An 18,279-nucleotide genomic window follows, 5' to 3' on the forward strand; every position below is an offset into this window, starting at 1 on the left:
CCTTTTCAGTTTCCAGTTCTTTTCCTTTTAACTGATGCATGGCTAATATATTTTTGTGTCCCACATGCAGGACTTTACACTTTTTTAAACTGAAGCTCATTTTTCAAAGCCTGACCCTTCTTCCAGATTTTTCAATTTCCCTTTATTAGGATTTGCTGCTGCAAGCCACAGTACTCACCCTGACACCAGCAGGTGACGCTTCCCCTTTGCAGGTACGCCGCCGTCTCTTAACCCTGCCGAGCGCAGACCCACTCACTGCAATGCTACCTCTCCTTCAGGACCGCCTAAGTTGCGCACACATGTAACTCCCCCTCTTAAAGCGGCCATGGCGGGAAAATCACTGTGGCGCCCTCTAATGAGATCATCCTGCCTTACTATTTAAGGGCCCTTCAGATGCCTCTCCAGCACCTCAGCAACGGTTCTTCTCCCTTGGCAGTGTGTGTTCTTAGCATTCCTGGTTCCTGTTGTCCTGTGTTCCTGATTCTTGCCTCTTCCAGCTTTGCCTCATCCAGCCTTGTCTTCTAGCTTTGCCTTCCTGCCTTGCTGTGTTGTGCCTTCTTTGTCTTCTTCAGCTTCCTTCCGCCACTCCACCTTGTCCTACTTCATTTTGTTTGTCTCGTCCAGTGTCTTATGTGTGTCTTTGACCTTCCTTGGCCTGACTCTCTGGATCTTGACCATCTGCCTGGACCTGACCACGTTTTGCCTGCTGCCTGGAACTGACCTCTTGCTTGGACCTGACCATGTCTGTTCGTTCTCTGCCCTGACTTCTGCCCAGCCTTTGGACTCTTGTTTTGCCACCATGCTAGGGACCCACCTAAGACCTGATGGCCATCAGAACCCAAGGGCGCAACCTGCGGGGAAGGCAGCTGGTATGGGCAAAGCTCCAGTCAGCCCCACCACAGGGCACATCCGCCAGCTGATGAGGTGAACCTGGTGGGTTCACCTGCTAGGCTGCGCCAATCACCCCTTGGCACCAAGGATCCTCCATAACCAGATTCTTTGCCCTTTCATTTTTTTCCAGCAATTCTGGCAAGTCTGCTTTGTTAGATTTCAGTTTCATCTGCAAAACAAGCATATTTTTCCCTCAAGTACCTCGGCAATGTCTTAATAAAGATACTAAAAAGAAGCAGTCCTAATACCAGGCCCAGAAGTACCCTACTGATTATTTTACCTTCATCAGAGATCCATTTACAACCATGCTCTGCATCCTACCACAAAACCAGTTCCTCACCCAATTTAGAACTTCCTGACCTACTCCTACACCATCAAGATAACTCATCAGTCTTCTATACAGAATAGTTTTAAAAGTCCAGATAGGACACATTTACTGCACCTCCCTGATCTACCACTTTTCCCACCTCCTTGAAGAATTCAATCAAGTTTGTCTGGAAGGATTTTCCCTTTGTGAAACTGTGTATTCTGGTGCCCTGTATTCTATTTGTTTTAAGGTGCAGCACTCTCTCTTTCTTTATCAGTATTTCCATAGTTTATCCCATTACTGACACCAGAGGCAACAGATCTCCTTTTTGATTAGGGGTGCTAACCAAGCTTTGCCCATATTTAAGAAAATATATTTTTTTACTCATCACATAATTAAGCTTTGGAATTCATCGTGAGAGGATGTGATGAAAACTGTTAGTGTGATTGGGTTTTAAAAAGTTTTGGACAAGTTCCTGGATGAAAAGTCCATAAATCATTATAAAGGTGGAGTTGCAGAAGTCCACTGCTTATCCTTGGGATAAGCAGCATGGAATCTCTCTACCTTATGGGATCGTGCTAGGTACTTGTGACCTGAATTGGCCACTGTTAGAAACAGGATACTGGGCTTGATTGACCTTTGGTTTAACCCAGTATGGCAATTTTATGCTCTTATACTCTGTCTCAGCTCCACCCTCAGCTCCACCTCCGCTCCCACTGCCAATTTCTTAATTTATGTTTACAAAATGTCATTTTTACATATAATCTTTGCCTAAATCATAGAGCATAATTATTTGATTCCAAACCAATCAATAAAATGCTTGATGCTAGAAAATCAGACATAATGCTAAAGGAGAAAATGACAAAAACAGCATTACTGATAGAATGTCAGTACTAAGCGACTGTTAGGGCCGCTGGCCGCGGCCTCCCGCACCTGGCCCCTCCTCCTTACCGGCGCGGCGTCTTCCACCTCCGGGTCGCCTGCTGCAGCGGCCAGTCGCGTTCGGGGCGCTGTCTCTCGCTTCTCTCCTCCTCCGTGTTGGCAGGCCTGTCAGCTGAGGCCCTCCCGACGCGCGGCCCTCTGGGTCTTCTTAGGCCCATGCGCCTACCTTTGGGCATTACCCCTTACTGAATAAGGGGTAAAGATAGCGCGTCAAAAACGCGGTTCCAACAGCCCCCCCCCCCCGAAATGAATAGCGCCCGCAACATGCAAATGCATGTTGATGGCCCTATTAGTTATGCCCGCGCGATTCAGAAAGTAAAATGTGCAGCCAAGCCCTAAGGTAGGCATTAATTTCTCTCGGCACCTGGAAAGTGCACAGAAAAGCAGTAAAAACTGCTTTTCTGTACACCCTCCGTCTTAATATCAAGTTGGAGGTCCCAAAAGTTACAAATAGTTAAAAATTAGAAAAAAAAAATTTAAAATGGGCCCGCAGCTTGCGGGTTGAAAACCTGATGCTCAATTTTGCCGGCGTCCAGTTTCTGAACCCGTGGCTGTCAGCGGGTTTGAGAACTGACGCAGCAAAATTGAGCGTCGGCTGTCAAACTCGCTGACAGCTGCTGCTCCTGTCCAAAAAGAGGCGCTAGGGATGCGCTAGTGTCCCTAGTGCCTCTTTTTACCGCGGGCCTGTGCGCACGCTGGGAGAGCAGGTGCTCGTCCGCTGTCCCGCGATTTTTATTGTATCGGCCTGGGCAGTAGCACTGAGGACAAGTCTCCCAGGGCTACTGCCCAGGAGGGAAGGGTTAGGCCGGCCATCATAGTTGGTGATTCGATTATTAGAAATGTAGATAGCAGAGTGGCTGGTGGACGTGAGGACCGCCTGGTACCTTGCCTGCCTGGTGTGAAGGTGGCAGACCTCACGCGTCATCTAGGATTATAGACAGTGCTGGGGAGGAGCCGGCTGTCGTGCTACATGTGGGCACCAACGACTATTACCCCTTACTGAATAAGGGGTAAAGCTAGCGCGTCGAAAACGTGCGTCCAAATGCGGGTTAACAGTAGGGATGTGAATCGTGTCCTCGATCGTCTTAACGATCGATTTCGGCTGGGAGGGGGAGGGAATCGTATTGTTGCCGTTTGGGGGGGGTAAAATATCGTGAAAAATCGTGAAAAATCGTTAAAAATCGAAAAATCGAAAAACCGGCACATTAAAACCCCCTAAAACCCACCCCCGACCCTTTAAAATTAAATCCCCCACCCTCCCGAACCCCCCCCAAATAACTTAAATAACCTGCGGGTCCAGCGGCGGTCCGGAATGGCAGCGGTCCGGAACGGGCTCCTGCTCTGAATCTTGTCGTCTTCAGCCGGCGCCATTTTCCAAAATGGCGCCGAAAAATGGCGGCGGCCATAGACGAAAAAGATTGGACGGCAGGAGGTCCTTCCGGACCCCCGCTGGACTTTTGGCAAGTCTCGTGGGGGTCAGGAGGCCCCCCACAAGCTGGCCAAAAGTTCCTGGAGGTCCAGCGGGGGTCAGGGAGCGATTTCCCGCCGCGAATCGTTTTCGTACGGAAAATGGCGCCGGCAGGAGATCGACTGCAGGAGGTCGTTCAGCGAGGCGCCGGAACCCTCGCTGAACGACCTCCTGCAGTCGATCTCCTGCCGGCGCCATTTTCCGTACGAAAACGATTCGCGGCGGGAAATCGCTCCCTGACCCCCGCTGGACCTCCAGGAACTTTTGGCCAGCTTGTGGGGGGCCTCCTGACCCCCACGAGACTTGCCAAAAGTCCAGCGGGGGTCCGGAAGGACCTCCTGCCGTCCAATCTTTTTCGTCTATGGCCGCCGCCATTTTTCGGCGCCATTTTGGAAAATGGCGCCGGCTGAAGACGACAAGATTCAGAGCAGGAGCCCGTTCCGGACCGCTGCCGTTCCGGACCGCCGCTGGACCCGCAGGTTATTTAAGTTATTTGGGGGGGGTTCGGGAGGGTGGGGGATTTAATTTAAAGGGTCGGGGGTGGGTTTTAGGGGGTTTTAGTGTGCCGGCTCACGATTCTAACGATTTATAACGATAAATCGTTAGAATCTGTATTGTATTGTGTTCCATAACGGTTTAAGACGATATTAAAATTATCGGACGATAATTTTAATCGTCCTAAAACGATTCACATCCCTAGTTAACAGTGCTCTCCGCCAGAGCGCACTGTACTGTATCGGCCTGTGTGTGAGCAGTGGTGTGGATGCCTGGAATCCCATACAGACCAACATTACAGTTTAATTGTGGACATGGATTTGCTGAATAATCTGTGCTAGTGGCTACTAGCTATTTCCAGAGGTTGACAGGAGAAATGATTAGCATCATTCAGTCCTCTGTTTCCAGGTATGTTAGCTCCTTTATAGATACTTTAGTTGCTTACATGCTCATCTACGTCTAGTACACAGCACACAGCAGGAAAGCAAAGAGTTATATAAGGGCTTCCATGAGAGAAATATAGTTCTCCAATATAGTTGGGGCTACCAGTTGCACTAATGTGAGCCTGGGTCCCCAAAGGATTCAGGAAGTCATCTATTGAAATGATAAGCATTGGGCATCATTTATTTTTATTGACCAAAGTCAATGAATAACATTTTCCCTGAAAATGTCTAATTCTTGATCTTGAGTGACTTGAGCCCAGAATAAAATTGATCACTATTCTACTTTATGCTCATATACAGTGTTACCATTTTCTTCATACACCAGGTGCATTGTCTGAGAGATCCAGTCATTCCCAGTGTACCTAACTTTTTTAAAACAATTAAATTTGCACTGTAAGTAATAAGTTCCTCTAACATTCTCTTTAATTGATTTAATAGACAGCTGCACCACAGTGTCATTCATACAGGGACAGGAGAAACTTCAACAATGTTCACTGGAAAGGTAATAAAACATTACATATATAGAAGACTTAAGATATTGTCTGGGCATGGAATGAAAGGCAAAAACAGGGTTTAATATTCCAAACCAGGTTATGAACATTCAAAAACAAAACTGGAAAAATGTTTATTACTCCAGTAATAATGATGTTTATGATGTTTATTAGAAACAAAATTAATTTGTCATGCACGTCTGTCACTGACTCTTCCAAGTCATTTTTCAAGGGTGGTGATGTCAGGAGCCTTTGATGAATACATATTTGTGTAGGAAGATGGGCGTGCATGGCGGTTGTTTGTGTGTGGACTGTTTGTGTGAGTTTTTTTTAAATTATTCTGGGGGTGTATGTCTGGATGGGTGTTTAGGAGGTCTGTTCGAAGGTGTGTGTGTGTGTGTGTGTGTGTGTGTGAATGTGTGTGTATGAGGAAGGGGGTGTAGGTGAGTGTATATGCTCCAGCTGCTAACTTCTCTTGTGTATTTTTTCATATGCACATGAATTTCCTGGTGTGTAACTTTTATGTTATGCATGTACCATAATTTTCCACATATGCACATCTTGTCAGATGCATAAGGTGTTCCTAGAAGTACTTTATTGAAAAAAAAAAATGCTTAGAAAGCTAGTTTGACTTGAAAAACTATTTTAAGTGCCAATGATGGGATTAGGAAGTAGGGATGTGAATCGTGTGATCGATCGTCTTAACGATCGATTTTGGCTGGGGGGGGAGGGAAATCTGATCGTCATGTTTTTAAAAAAAAAAAATCGTTAAAAATCGTAAATCGGGGGAGAGGGCAAAGGTAGCGGCGGCGCCATTTTGAATATTGGCAATACGGCGCGAGTGCAGGAGGTCGCTCCCGGACCCCCGCTGGACTTTTGGCAAGTCTTGTGGGGGTCAGGAGACCCCCCCCCCAAGCTGGCCAAAAGTCCCTGGGGGTCCAGCGGGGGTCCGGGAGCGATCTCCTGCACTCGTGACGTCGGGTGACAGGAACCAAAATGGCACCGGCGCTACCTTTGCCCTGTCATATGGTAAGGGCAAAGGGCCACCGGCGCCATTTCTATTAACGCAGCCGTGGCCCGAGAGCAGGAGATCGCGTGAGATCGCGCCGGGACCCCCCCACTGGACCCCAGGTAATTTAAAACATTTTGGGGGGGTTCGGGAGGGTGGGGGATTTGTTTTAAAGGGTCGAGGTGGGTTTTAGGGTTGTTTTGGTGTGCCGGTTTTCCCTCCCTCCCTCTCCCCCTCCCCCGATTTATGATTTTTTGACGATAAATTGGGGGAATTGTTATTGTATCACGGCTCTATCGATTTTTGACGATTTAAAATATATCTGACGATTGTTTTAAATCGTCAAAAAACGATTCACATCCCTATTAGGAAGATCTTGTTATCATGATCCATTTCAGTTGGAGAGTTATAAAGTTATCATGTTGGAAACATGATGCTGGACTTGATGGACCCTCAGTCTGACCCAGTATAGCAACTTCTTATGTTTTTATGTACTTAGCAATGTCTCTCTTTAATTAATAGTGTAATTAGTATGAAAATATCAGAAGAAGATACTAGTTCTTTATTTTAAGAACATAAGAACATAAGAAAATGCCATACTGGGTCAGACCAAGGGTCCATCAAGCCCAGCATCCTGTTTCCAACAGTGGCCAATCCAGGCCATAAGAACCTGACAAGTACCCAAAAACTAAGTCTATTCCATGTAACCATTGCTAATGGCAGTGGCTATTCTCTAAGTGAACTTAATAGCAGGTAATGGACTTCTCCTCCAAGAACTTATCCAATCCTTTTTTAAACACAGCTATACTAACTGCACGAACCACATTCTCTGGCAACAAATTCCAGAGTTTAATTGTGCGTTGAGTAAAAAAGAACTTTCTCCGATTAGTTTTAAATGTGCCCCATGCTAACTTCATGGAGTGTCCCCTAGTCCTTCTACTATCCGAAAGAGTAAATAACCGATTCACATCTACCCGTTCTAGACCTCTCATGATTTTAAACACCTCTATCATATCCCCCCTCAGTCGTCTCTTCTCCAAGCTGAAAAGTCCTAACCTCTTTAGTCTTTCCTCATAGGGGAGTTGTTCCATTCCCCTTATCATTTTGGTAGCCCTTCTCTGTACCTTCTCCATCGCAATTATATCTTTTTTGAGATGCGGCGACCAGAATTGTACACAGTATTCAAGGTGCGGTCTCACCATGGAGCGATACAGAGGCATTATGACATTTTCCGTTTTATTCATCATTCCTTTTCTAATAATTCCCAACATTCTGTTTGCTTTTTTGACTGCCGCAGCACACTGAACTGACGATTTCAATGTGTTATCCACTATGACACCTAGATCTCTTTCTTGGGTTGTAGCACCTAATATGGAACCCAACATCGTGTAATTATAGCATGGGTTATTTTTCCCTATATGCATCACCTTGCACTTATCCACATTAAATTTCATCTGCCATTTGGATGCCCAATTTTCCAGTCTCACAAGGTCTTCCTGCAATTTATCACAATCTGCTTGTGATTTAACTACTCTGCACAATTTTGTGTCATCTGCAAATTTGATTATCTCACTCGTCGTATTTCTTTCCAGATCATTTATAAATATATTGAACAGTAAGGGTCCCAATCAGATCCCTGAGGCACTCCACTGTCCACTCCCTTCCACTGAGAAAATTGCCCATTTAATCCTACTCTCTGTTTCCTGTCTTTTAGCCAGTTTGCAATCCACGAAAGGACATCGCCACCTATCCCATGACTTTTTACTTTTCCTAGAAGCCTCTCATGAGGAACTTTGTCAAACGCCTTCTGAAAATCCAAGTATACTATATCTACCGGTTCACCTTTATCCACATGTTTATTAACTCCTTCAAAAAAGTGAAGCAGATTTGTGAGGCAAGACTTGCCCTGGGTAAAGCCATGCTGACTTTGTTCCATTAAACCATGTCTTTCTATATGTTCTGTGATTTTGATGTTTAGAACACTTTCCACTATTTTTCCTGGCACTGAAGTCAGGCTAACTGGTCTGTAGTTTCCCGGATCGCCCCTGGAGCCCTTTTTAAATATTGGGGTTACATTTGCTATCCTCCAGTCTTCAGGTACAATGGATGATTTTAATGATAAGTTACAAATTTTTACTAATAGGTCTGAAATTTCATTTTTAGTTCCTTCAGAACTCTGGGGTGTATACCATCCGGTCCAGGTGATTTACTACTCTTCAGTTTGTCAATCAGGCCTACCACATCTTCTAGGTTCACCGTGATTTGATTCAGTCCATCTGAATCATTACCCATGAAAACCTTCTCCATTACGGGTACCTCCCCAACATCCTCTTCAGTAAACACCGAAGCAAAGAAATCATTTAATCTTTCCGCGATGGCCTTATCTACTCTAAGTGCCCCTTTAACCCCTCGATCATCTAACGGTCCAACTGACTCCCTCACAGGCTTTCTGCTTCGGATATATTTTAAAAAGTTTTTACTGTGAGTTTTTGCCTCTACAGCCAACTTCTTTTCAAATTCTCTCTTAGCCTGTCTTATCAATGTCTTACATTTAACTTGCCAATGTTTATGCTTTATCCTATTTTCTTCTGTTGGATCCTTCTTCCAATTTTTGAATGAAGATCTTTTGGCTAAAATAGCTTCTTTCACCTCCCCTTTTAACCATGCCGGTAATCGTTTTGCCTTCTTTCCACCTTTCTTAATGTGTGGAATACATCTGGACTGTGCTTCTAGAATGGTATTTTTTAAACAATGACCACGCCTCTTGGACATTTTTTACTTTTGTAGCTGCTCCTTTCAGTTTTTTTCTAACAATTTTTCTCATTTTATCAAAGTTTCCCTTTTGAAAGTTTAGCACGAGAGCCTTGGATTTGCACACTGTTCCTTTTCCAGTCATTAAATCAAATTTGATCATATTATGATCACTATTGCCAAGCGGCCCCACCACCGTTACCTCTCTCACCAAGTCCTGTGCTCCACTGAGAATTAGATCTAAAATTGCTCCCTCTCTCGTCGGTTCCTGAACCAATTGCTCCATAAAGCTATCATTTATTCCATCCAGGAACGTTATCTCTCTAGCGTGACCCGATGATACATTTACCCAGTCTATATTGGGGTAATTGAAGTCTCCCATTATTACTGCACTACCAATTTGGTTAGCTTCCCTAATTTCTCTTAGCATTTCACTGTCCATCTCACCATCTTGACCAGGTGGACGGTAGTATACCCCTATCACTGTAGTCTTCCCTGATACACAAGGGATTTCTACCCATAAAGATTCAATTTTGTATTTAGTCTCATGCAGGATGTTTATCCTGTTGGACTCTATGCCATCCCGGACATAAAGCGCCACACCTCCTCCCGACTGCTCCTCTCTGTCATTGCGATATAATTTGTACCCCGGTATAGCACTGTCCCATTGGTTATCCTCTTTCCACCATGTCTCTGAGATGCCAATTAAGTCTATGTCATCATTTACTGCTATACATTCTAATTCTCCCATCTTACTTCTTAGACTTCTGGCATTAGCATACAAACATTTCAAAGTTTGTTTTTTGATTGTATTTTTATTCTGCTTTTTAATTGATAGGGATAAGTTAGAATTTTTTAGCTCAGGTGAGTTTTTAGTTACAGGCACTTGGACTACTTTTCTAATTATTGGAACCTCACTGTCGGGATGCCCTAATTCTAATGCATCATTAGTATCCTTTAAAGATACATCTCTCCGAACCATGCGCTGCTGAGCGACTGTCGGCTTTCCCCTTTGTTCTAGTTTAAAAGCTGCTCTATCTCCTTTTTAAAGGTTAGTGCCAGCAGTCTGGTTCCACCCTGGTTAAGGTGGAGCCCATCCCTTCGGAAGAGACTCCCCCTTCCCCAAAAGGTTCCCCAGTTCCTAACAAAACTGAATCCCTCTTCCTTGCACCATCGTCTCATCCACGCGTTGAGACTCCGGAGCTCTGCCTGCCTCTGGTGACCTGCGCGTGGAACAGGGAGCATGAAAGAGAATGCTACCCTGGAGGTTCTGGATTTAATCTTTCTACCTAAGAGCCTAAATTTGGCTTCCAGAACCTCCCTCCCACATTTTCCTATGTCGTTGGTGCCCACGTGTACCACGACAGCCGGCTCCTCCCCAGCACTGTCTAAAATCCTATCTAGGTGACGCGTGAGGTCCGCCACCTTCGCACCAGGTAGGCATGTTACCAGGCGATCCTCACGCCCACCCGCCACCCAGCTATCTACATTCCTAAAAATCGAATCACCAACTATGACGGCCGACCTAACCCTTCCCTCCTGGGCAGTAGGCCTTGGGGAGATATCCTCAGTGCGAAAGGACAATGCATCACCTAGAGAGCAGGTCCTTGCTACAGGATCCTTTCCTGCTACATCTGGTTGGTGCTCTCCCATTATGAGACCTTCTTCCTCCAAGGCAGCACCAGGGCTGCCAGTCTGAAGTTGGGACTGGACTACTATGTCCCTGAAGGTCTCATCTATATACCTCTCTGTCTCCCTCAGCTCCTCCAGGTCTGCCACTCTAGCCTCCAGAGATCGGACTCGTTCTCTGAGAGCCAGGAGCTCTTTGCATCGCATGCACATGTACAACTTCTCACCGGTGGGTAAAAAATCATACATGTGACACTCGATGCAAAAGACTGGGAAGCCCCCTCTTGCTGCTGGACTGCTGCCTTCATCTCAATTTTGATCAGTTCCTAGTTAAGTTTTAGGTTGCTATGGGAGTAGGAATGTGTCTAAGTTCCTTTAAATGTATTAGTGAATTCACTATATGTCTGGTAGTGGCCTACTGGGGTCTGATCGAATTCTCAATAAAGTTTTTGTTGATGGGGTTTTGTTTTTTTTTTTGTTTTTTTTTGTGCAAGTGGCACCTGCCTATAAATTAAGGGATGAGCTTGGGGTGGGTGGGTTGGGAATTACAAACAGTCTAACTTTAGTTAGTCAGCCTGAGTGACTCACAGCTCCCTTGATTAACAAATGTTGTTCCCTATTCAAACCTAATTACACTACCTCAACACCTTTCCAAGGTGAGTAACTGAGCTGAACTATTCAACTTTTTTACTTTGGTATATACTGCTCCTAGCTTATTTCTAGCTTCTGGCTACTTTTTTGTGTGTGGGGGGGGGGTTTGTGTTTTTTTTGTTTTTCAATACAATGCACTCAGTTATTTATTAAATAAAACACTTAGCTCTTTAAAAGTCTGGAGGACACTTTAATAGTCAGGCAGACTTTTAAAAAATAAACACACTACCTACTGCTACCTTATTGACTGACTAAAAATACAGTCTAACTTGTGTATTCACTGCCTACCTACTGCTACCTTATTGACTGACTATTTAAAAATGCAAACAGTCTAACTTGTTTTATTCACTGACTGACTATTAAAGACACAAACACACAAACACACTAAATAATATTCCCAAATAGTTAACTTTGCCCCAATACTTTTAAAAAAGTCAATGTCAATGTCCCAAGCAAAAACTTACTGATTCCTTTCAGCCACCAGCAAGGTGGCTGAATAAATAGTTTCTGATCATTTCACCAGATGAATTTCTTCCCCTGATTTTGTATTTTTTTTTTGTTTGTTTCTCTCAAGCAGCAGGATGAATGAGTCTTTCTGTATCTTAATAATTCAGCACTTCTTGTACCACAGCTGAGAGACACTTACTATTGAAGTACTACTTGTGGGAATTCACACAGGTGGGGTGGGCTACTAGTAGATTGTGTCTAGGCCTTTCATGGTTGTCATTTTCTCATTTGCAATGGTAAACATATATATACTTAAATGATAGGAGTAAGGTGGCACCTTATAGACTAACCAATTTTTTGAAGCATGAGCTTTCGAGGAAAGACTCCACTTCATCATGCATCTGAAAAGTGGACTCTGTCCTCGAAAGTTCATGCTTCAATAAATTGGTTAGTCTATAAGGTGCTACCTGACTCCTGTCATTTTTGCTACACCAGATTAACACAGCTATCTTTCTGAATACATATACATAGAGTTGCAAGGGGGTGTGGTCACTTGCTCTAGAGGGTTGTAAGCCCTTGGGCCACGGTGCAGCTCAGGGAGGAGCTCCAAGGCACACACTGTGGGAGGTGAAATGCTTCTTTCATCCATAAGCTGTCGGTGGAAATAGGATCACCAGCAGACTTGGAATAAATGGAGAATGAATTGAAGTCAGTTTTCCAAACCTCTTTAGTGTCACTGCATTAGGAAAGGTACCGGCTGATATCATTGGCCAGCAATAGCTTCTAGAGCGGAGGTGGAAATTCTTGTGAATTATGGAATGAGCCTCTCCACCCAAGATGAGCAGGTGGTGGACACTTGTTGAAATTCCAGAAATGGAATTTCTGTTCAAGAAGACTGTACCGGAAATCCAGACATACCAGTGGAAAAGGTCCTCAAACCAGGAAAAGAAGACTGGGTAAAGGCAACAGATGTTAACAGTGACCCTGTGGAGGGCACCGCCAAGTTTACCAATGCAGGTGAACTGAGGACTTGCAGCAGAGATTATGCAAAAAGTATAACATAGAGACGAAGTTGAAGCTGAAGGAGAGGACCCAGGCCATGGGTGCAGGTGCCTCCCGCAGGTTGGATGGACCAAGGACCCTGGGACAGCTGTAAATCGATGACTGGATGCAGGCATCCCCTGCAGGTCAAGGACTCTTGATGGAAAGCCAGTAGACTTGAAGCCAACAAATTTGAACCCTGGGTGCAGGCACCTCCTGCAAGTTGAGAAAAAATAACCCCAGGGGAAAAAATCTGAAGACTGGCAAGGGTGAATGAGTCCTTAAAGCAGAGGCTGTGGATCTCCAGGAACAGACTGAAAAGCTTGAGAGACCTGGGTGCAAGCTCCTCCTGCAGGTCGTGAAAAAATAAACCCAGGAACAATAACAGGTGCTCCTAGAAAGAGAAGTTGATTGTAAACAAATGCAGGCACCTCCTGCGGGTCGTAAAAAATCCAGACACAAATTGAAAAAATTCTTGGTAAAGATCAGAAGAAAAAATCCAGGAAAACTTGGGCAAAAATTCTTAAAGAACAAGGTATCAAGAGGTCCAAAACATCTGAGCCTGTCACAGGCACATGCTCAATGAGCTCATGGCCTTTGCATCCTGTTGCAAGCTCGGGGGTGCGGTTGCTTGCTCTAGAGGGATGTGAGCTCTTGGGCCATGGTGTGGCTCAGGGAAGAGCCCCAAGGCACACACTGTGGGAGGTGAGAGTGTCCAAACACAGGCTGGAGCTGGAACAAAGCAGGCTCAGACCTCCACTGAACCTGTACGCACAGGTGAAACCCAGCAACGCAATGCTGGTCTCAAGAGTAGCCCTCCGGCCACTCGGTAGCCCTTCCGGACCCGCCGCTTGGGAATGACGAGTGAGTGACGCCAGATGGAGGCTGAGGGCAGGAACATGACGAGACATGGAACTAAGGAACTTGGAAGACTCAGATGAGGTCTCGAGGAAAGCTCAGGTTTGGATTCAGGATTCAGGCACTAGAACAGGGTGAGTACTGCACTGCAGCACACCCTACACACCAGAAGCGAAGCAGACTCCAGATGAGAAGATGAAGACTTGAAGCTAGAAACATGATGAAGATTCAGGAGTGGCCTGCACCGCCATACACAGCCGCCCGTGGCTGGTCGTGGACCACGCTGAACAGAGCAGGCTTTGGCTTGAGTCTCGGGCATGGACAAGGAACTCTGAAAATCGGGAACAGGATTCAAGGATTCAAGACTCAGGATTCAAGGATTCAAGACTCAGGATTGAAATCTCAGAATCAAGATTCAAGGATTCAAGACTCAGGATTCAGAACTCAGATTCAGGAACAGACCTTGGCATTAAAAGCAAGGGCCTTACAGAGATTTGTGCTGCAGACATGGAGACAGACCTTGTGCCATGAAGCGTCCTACACAGCCCCCTATGGGCTGGTCATGGACCATGACGGTGGTACGCCAGGAAAGGTGGATGAAAAAGAAACCTGGAAGCAGGACGAAGAGCCAGAGACAGGAACATCAGGGCCAAGACTGGAACAGCAAGAACATGGAACACCAGAAATATAGAACATTAGGAACACGGTACAGGCGACAAAGTAGCTCTGATGAAGAACAGGAACATCCACGGAGACCAAGAACATCTAACGAAGAACACAGAACCATCTGGACAGGAGCAGACCATGGAAGACCTTGTCAGACAGAAGAACCAGGGACGACCATGAAGATCCGATGTGAAGACCCTGAGGAGAGCAAGCAGAGCCCTTTTATAGGGCTGGTCATGGCACAGACTGATGACATCATCTATTGGGGCCATGGGGCTTTTTCTGCCGCTGGCCCTTCAAATGAAGTACAGAGGTGCGCACGCCCAGAGGAGCCCGAGGCCCAGCAGTGGAGCAATAGCTTTAGCAGTAATGGAGGCACCCAGGCCGCGAAGTTTATTTATTTATTTATTTATTTATTTAATATCTTTTATATACCGACGAACGTTGGGAACATCTCGTCGGTTGGAGAGTTTGGCAGCAGCTCCCTGCCGTGGAGCATGGCATTGGTGGCAGCAACCTGCCATGAAGAGAGGCGGGCGTCAGCAGCCTCCATGCCGCAAAAAGCAGGGCCTCAGCGTTGGTGGAGTCCCCACTGCGAGAAGCAGCAATAGTAGCAGTGCAAGCCGCAAAGAGTTGGAGAATGTGGCGGTTCTCCCTGCCGCAGAGAAGGAACAAGGCCAGCGGCGGCGTCCAGACCACACGTGAGCAGCAGCAAGCAATGGCAGTCTGGAGCGATATCGGGCCGCATCAGGAGCAGGGAACTGGCGGTGTCGGCCCAGATACAGTCTGGGAAGGTGAGGGAGCTGCTTGCGGGCCTGTCCCGTGGCTACGAACGCAACACATAGTTTACACATTTGACAAAATGCATGCCGGTTATCATTATACTGTACTAATCTGGTAGAAGAAATAATTGAAAATGCCTTCCTATCTTGGCTGCATTTTATGAATTGTCGTCAAAGGTCACTTGTTCACAAAAATACAAGCAAACAAAATTTTCCTGTCAGTTTCTATTATTCTTTCTCTGATAACTAAAGTGACCTGTACTATTTCTTACATTATTCACAGTAGTGGGATGATCCCCATAGTTTCAATATTCTGTTTATTTATATCAAAAATAACATACTAATTAAAAGTATTTATTTGACTCCTTCCAATGTATGTTTCACCAGTAATATAGATCAGTATATATATTATCATACCAGTAAACTGTTTAAAAGAGTTTTTCAGTACTTCAGATGACAGTGAACAGTCATGACAGTGAACCAATTACCATTCTTAGTTGCTGGCCCAATAATTTGGAAGAGAACAATTACATTTTTGGAGACTTTTTAAAAACAACTGAAGACTGTTCTCTTTACATCTGCTTTTGAAAACAAATGAATAAGAAGTAGGCCATGCATATCTTAGGAGTTATAGCAGCAAATTATATGGGGAAATGCGTGCAGAATAGGAACCTAGGAAAGGCTCAATTTTATTTTATTGGTGTTGATGTGGTGTTTTGTTTAAATGTTTTCTGAATGTAAACTCTTACCTGCTTTGATCATTGACAAAAGTGGGATAGCAGTAGCAACTTGCGCACACCTTCCATCCCTTCCCCAGTACAGTGGCAAATGGCTGCTGTACCTGGCTTCTTTAAAACTCAGTAGTACATTTGCAAGTCACTGCAATAATTTTAACTCATTGCAATAAAATTATGATTTTTTTGGCTGTAATTGAATTTAAGAATCATAAGGAAATATCTACCATAATCAAAGCATTCCATGTCTGTGCTTTTCAAAGTCCTGTGTTCTACATTCACTAGTTTTCCTCTCAGAAAGCATATAAAATATAAAACCTTGTCTTATGTTCTGGCAGCTAAAGAGATTTGTCTTCCTGAACAGACATTTGTTATACTGTAAATAGATAACATCAATTTCAGCTATCTCTTAATACATACTGGACTCTTTATGAGATAACAATGGAAACCTATTATAGTCTGGTGATCAAACAGCAATGCAGACAGGTCACTAGAGACAGGCTAGTCAATTATAGTTTGCCTGGGGATTTTTGAACTCCCAATCCAAATATTTCTGTAATTGTAAATCCTGCCATAAGGCCATAAATCCCTTCAGCTGGATTGGGAACTACTATATCTCATCCTTCTAATTGCAACACAACACAACTCACATGCTTACTGTCCGCAGTAGCCAAGCTGGTCAAATTCAGGTCTAGCTGATCCTATGGGGATTGACAAGCTACAATCAATCCCTAATGTGCTTGCTCCAGCAAAACCTACCGTAATTTATTATATTCCTAAAAAAATATTGGTAGTGAACATCTACAGACCTGCACTATCATTACAGACCATGCAGAAAACAATAACATTACTTTGGTATTAAACAGACTGACTTTCATAATTCCTGTTGACAAGTGATAGTCCTGTAGGTCTTTCTAGCCATGATGTCACAGCATACTTCATGCCCTATGGCCTCCACTTTACAAACCAATCTTATCAGAGTAATAATTTCTCTAGTATAGTATTTATCATGATATATACTGCTTTAATACTCAGTGCTTTTCTTACAAATTAATTTTTTTCAAGAAGTCAATTGTTTCATCTTTAGTAATACTGAGGTAAATATTCAAAAGCTATTTAGACGGATAACTTAAAGTTATCCGTCTAAATGGCAAGTTTTGGTATATTCAGCGTCTTATCTGTCTGGATTTTAGCCGGATAAGTCATTATCCGGCTAAAATCTAGCTGGATAAAAAGAGGCGTTCTGGGAGTATAACTGGGAGGAGCTACTTATCTGGCTAATTTAGCCAGATAAGTAATGATGTTCAAACTTATCTGGCTAAGGTAACCAGCCTACTTTAGACCTGCTATTGAGTACGTCTAAAGTTAGCTGTTATCTTACCTGGCTAATTTTAAACTCATCCAGGTACTGTATATTCAGTGGCACAACCGCACTGTTGAATATTCTGGCTCACAGGTCGATACAGTAAGGCCGCGGTAGAAACAGTGCGGCAGTGTCAGGCGCACCCTTCCTCCCCGCACGCACAGTTCTCTTCACTTAGTCCCCGATACTCTCTTCTAATTGCATGCAAATGCATGCCGCGGCTTTAAAGCGTTAGGGAAGGGTTATGCCCGCGTAACCCATTTTACTGTATAGGCGCTTAATACAGCGCCTATACAGTAACCTGGGTGCGCTGGTACCTGTCATTTCAAATGTCATTTGGGGCTACACCGGAGACCGGACGGGCTGGACCGGAGACCGGACGGGACCAGGGCGGGTAAGCAATGTTTTTTACACTACACTACACTACACTAACTCCTACTAGGGGGAGGCGGTAAACTAACACGTTAAGGCCGCGGCAAAACAGCGGGTTACTGAGGAGATAGTATCAGCGCCCGTTACAGTATCGGAGGGGAATAGCTAATTCCTTCATTATACAGCTTTTTCGTTCATTTACATGCTGGGTGCGGAAAGGGTTATGCGTCTGTTTTAGGAAGCGCTAGGGACGCGTGAAACTGGAGACTGTATCGCTGAATCGCCTTACTCGTCTGTATTGTGCGCTCCCAGCACGTTACAGACGGGCAATCTTTAACTGCACGTTACTGTATCGACCTGTAAGTTAGCCAGATAAGATTTATGCGGCTAACTTATCTAGCCAGTTATGTCCAAATATCTACTACTAGGTCCAAAACCTACTAAGGTAGAACTGTACGATTAGAGAAGTGATTATCCTATGCATGTATACATGACAATGTTTAAATGCTTCAGCTTTGTGTAACGAGGCACATCTATTAGCAAAGGACATCATGATAGGAGTGCCATTCTCCTATAAAAGTAAATTGTCAATCATATTTCACTTTGTTCTATTTGTAGTATTTAATTAAAGAAATGGCGCATTATAATATCTTATCCAGGATTTGTTTGAGCCTACCCTCTTTTCATTATTTTTTAAAACAATATTTTCTATGTATAGGTTTTGGTTTGTATCATTAAATCTTTCCTGAATGAAGCATATATTAATAGAGACATGTATGAATGAGCATTTAAAGGAATGGCTTGTGTTAAGCTTCTAGGCATTATGCCTAGATTATAAAACTTCACGATGAATTTGATTTTGCTGTTTCTAAAAGTGTTGGTTGCAAAGGTCATAGACTATTTCTATACTGTTGTACCATTAATTAAACAGTTTACAAA

The 18,279-nt window shown here is 44.3% G+C and overlaps 1 protein-coding gene across 1 annotated transcript in view; it reads left to right on the top strand.

Moving 5' to 3' along the window:
- LOC115083518 (cyclic nucleotide-binding domain-containing protein 2-like) overlaps positions 1-18,279 on the top strand; it is a 316,705-nt gene that overhangs the window by 203,177 nt on the left and 95,249 nt on the right. The window contains exon 13 of the mRNA XM_029587398.1: positions 4,985-5,048. Within this exon, the coding sequence (XP_029443258.1) occupies positions 4,985-5,048 (64 nt within the window). The remainder of the gene's footprint in view (positions 1-4,984; positions 5,049-18,279) is intronic.

The sequence above is a fragment of the Rhinatrema bivittatum genome, chromosome 1 (assembly GCF_901001135.1).
Source record: "Rhinatrema bivittatum chromosome 1, aRhiBiv1.1, whole genome shotgun sequence".
Taxonomy (NCBI): domain Eukaryota; kingdom Metazoa; phylum Chordata; class Amphibia; order Gymnophiona; family Rhinatrematidae; genus Rhinatrema; species Rhinatrema bivittatum.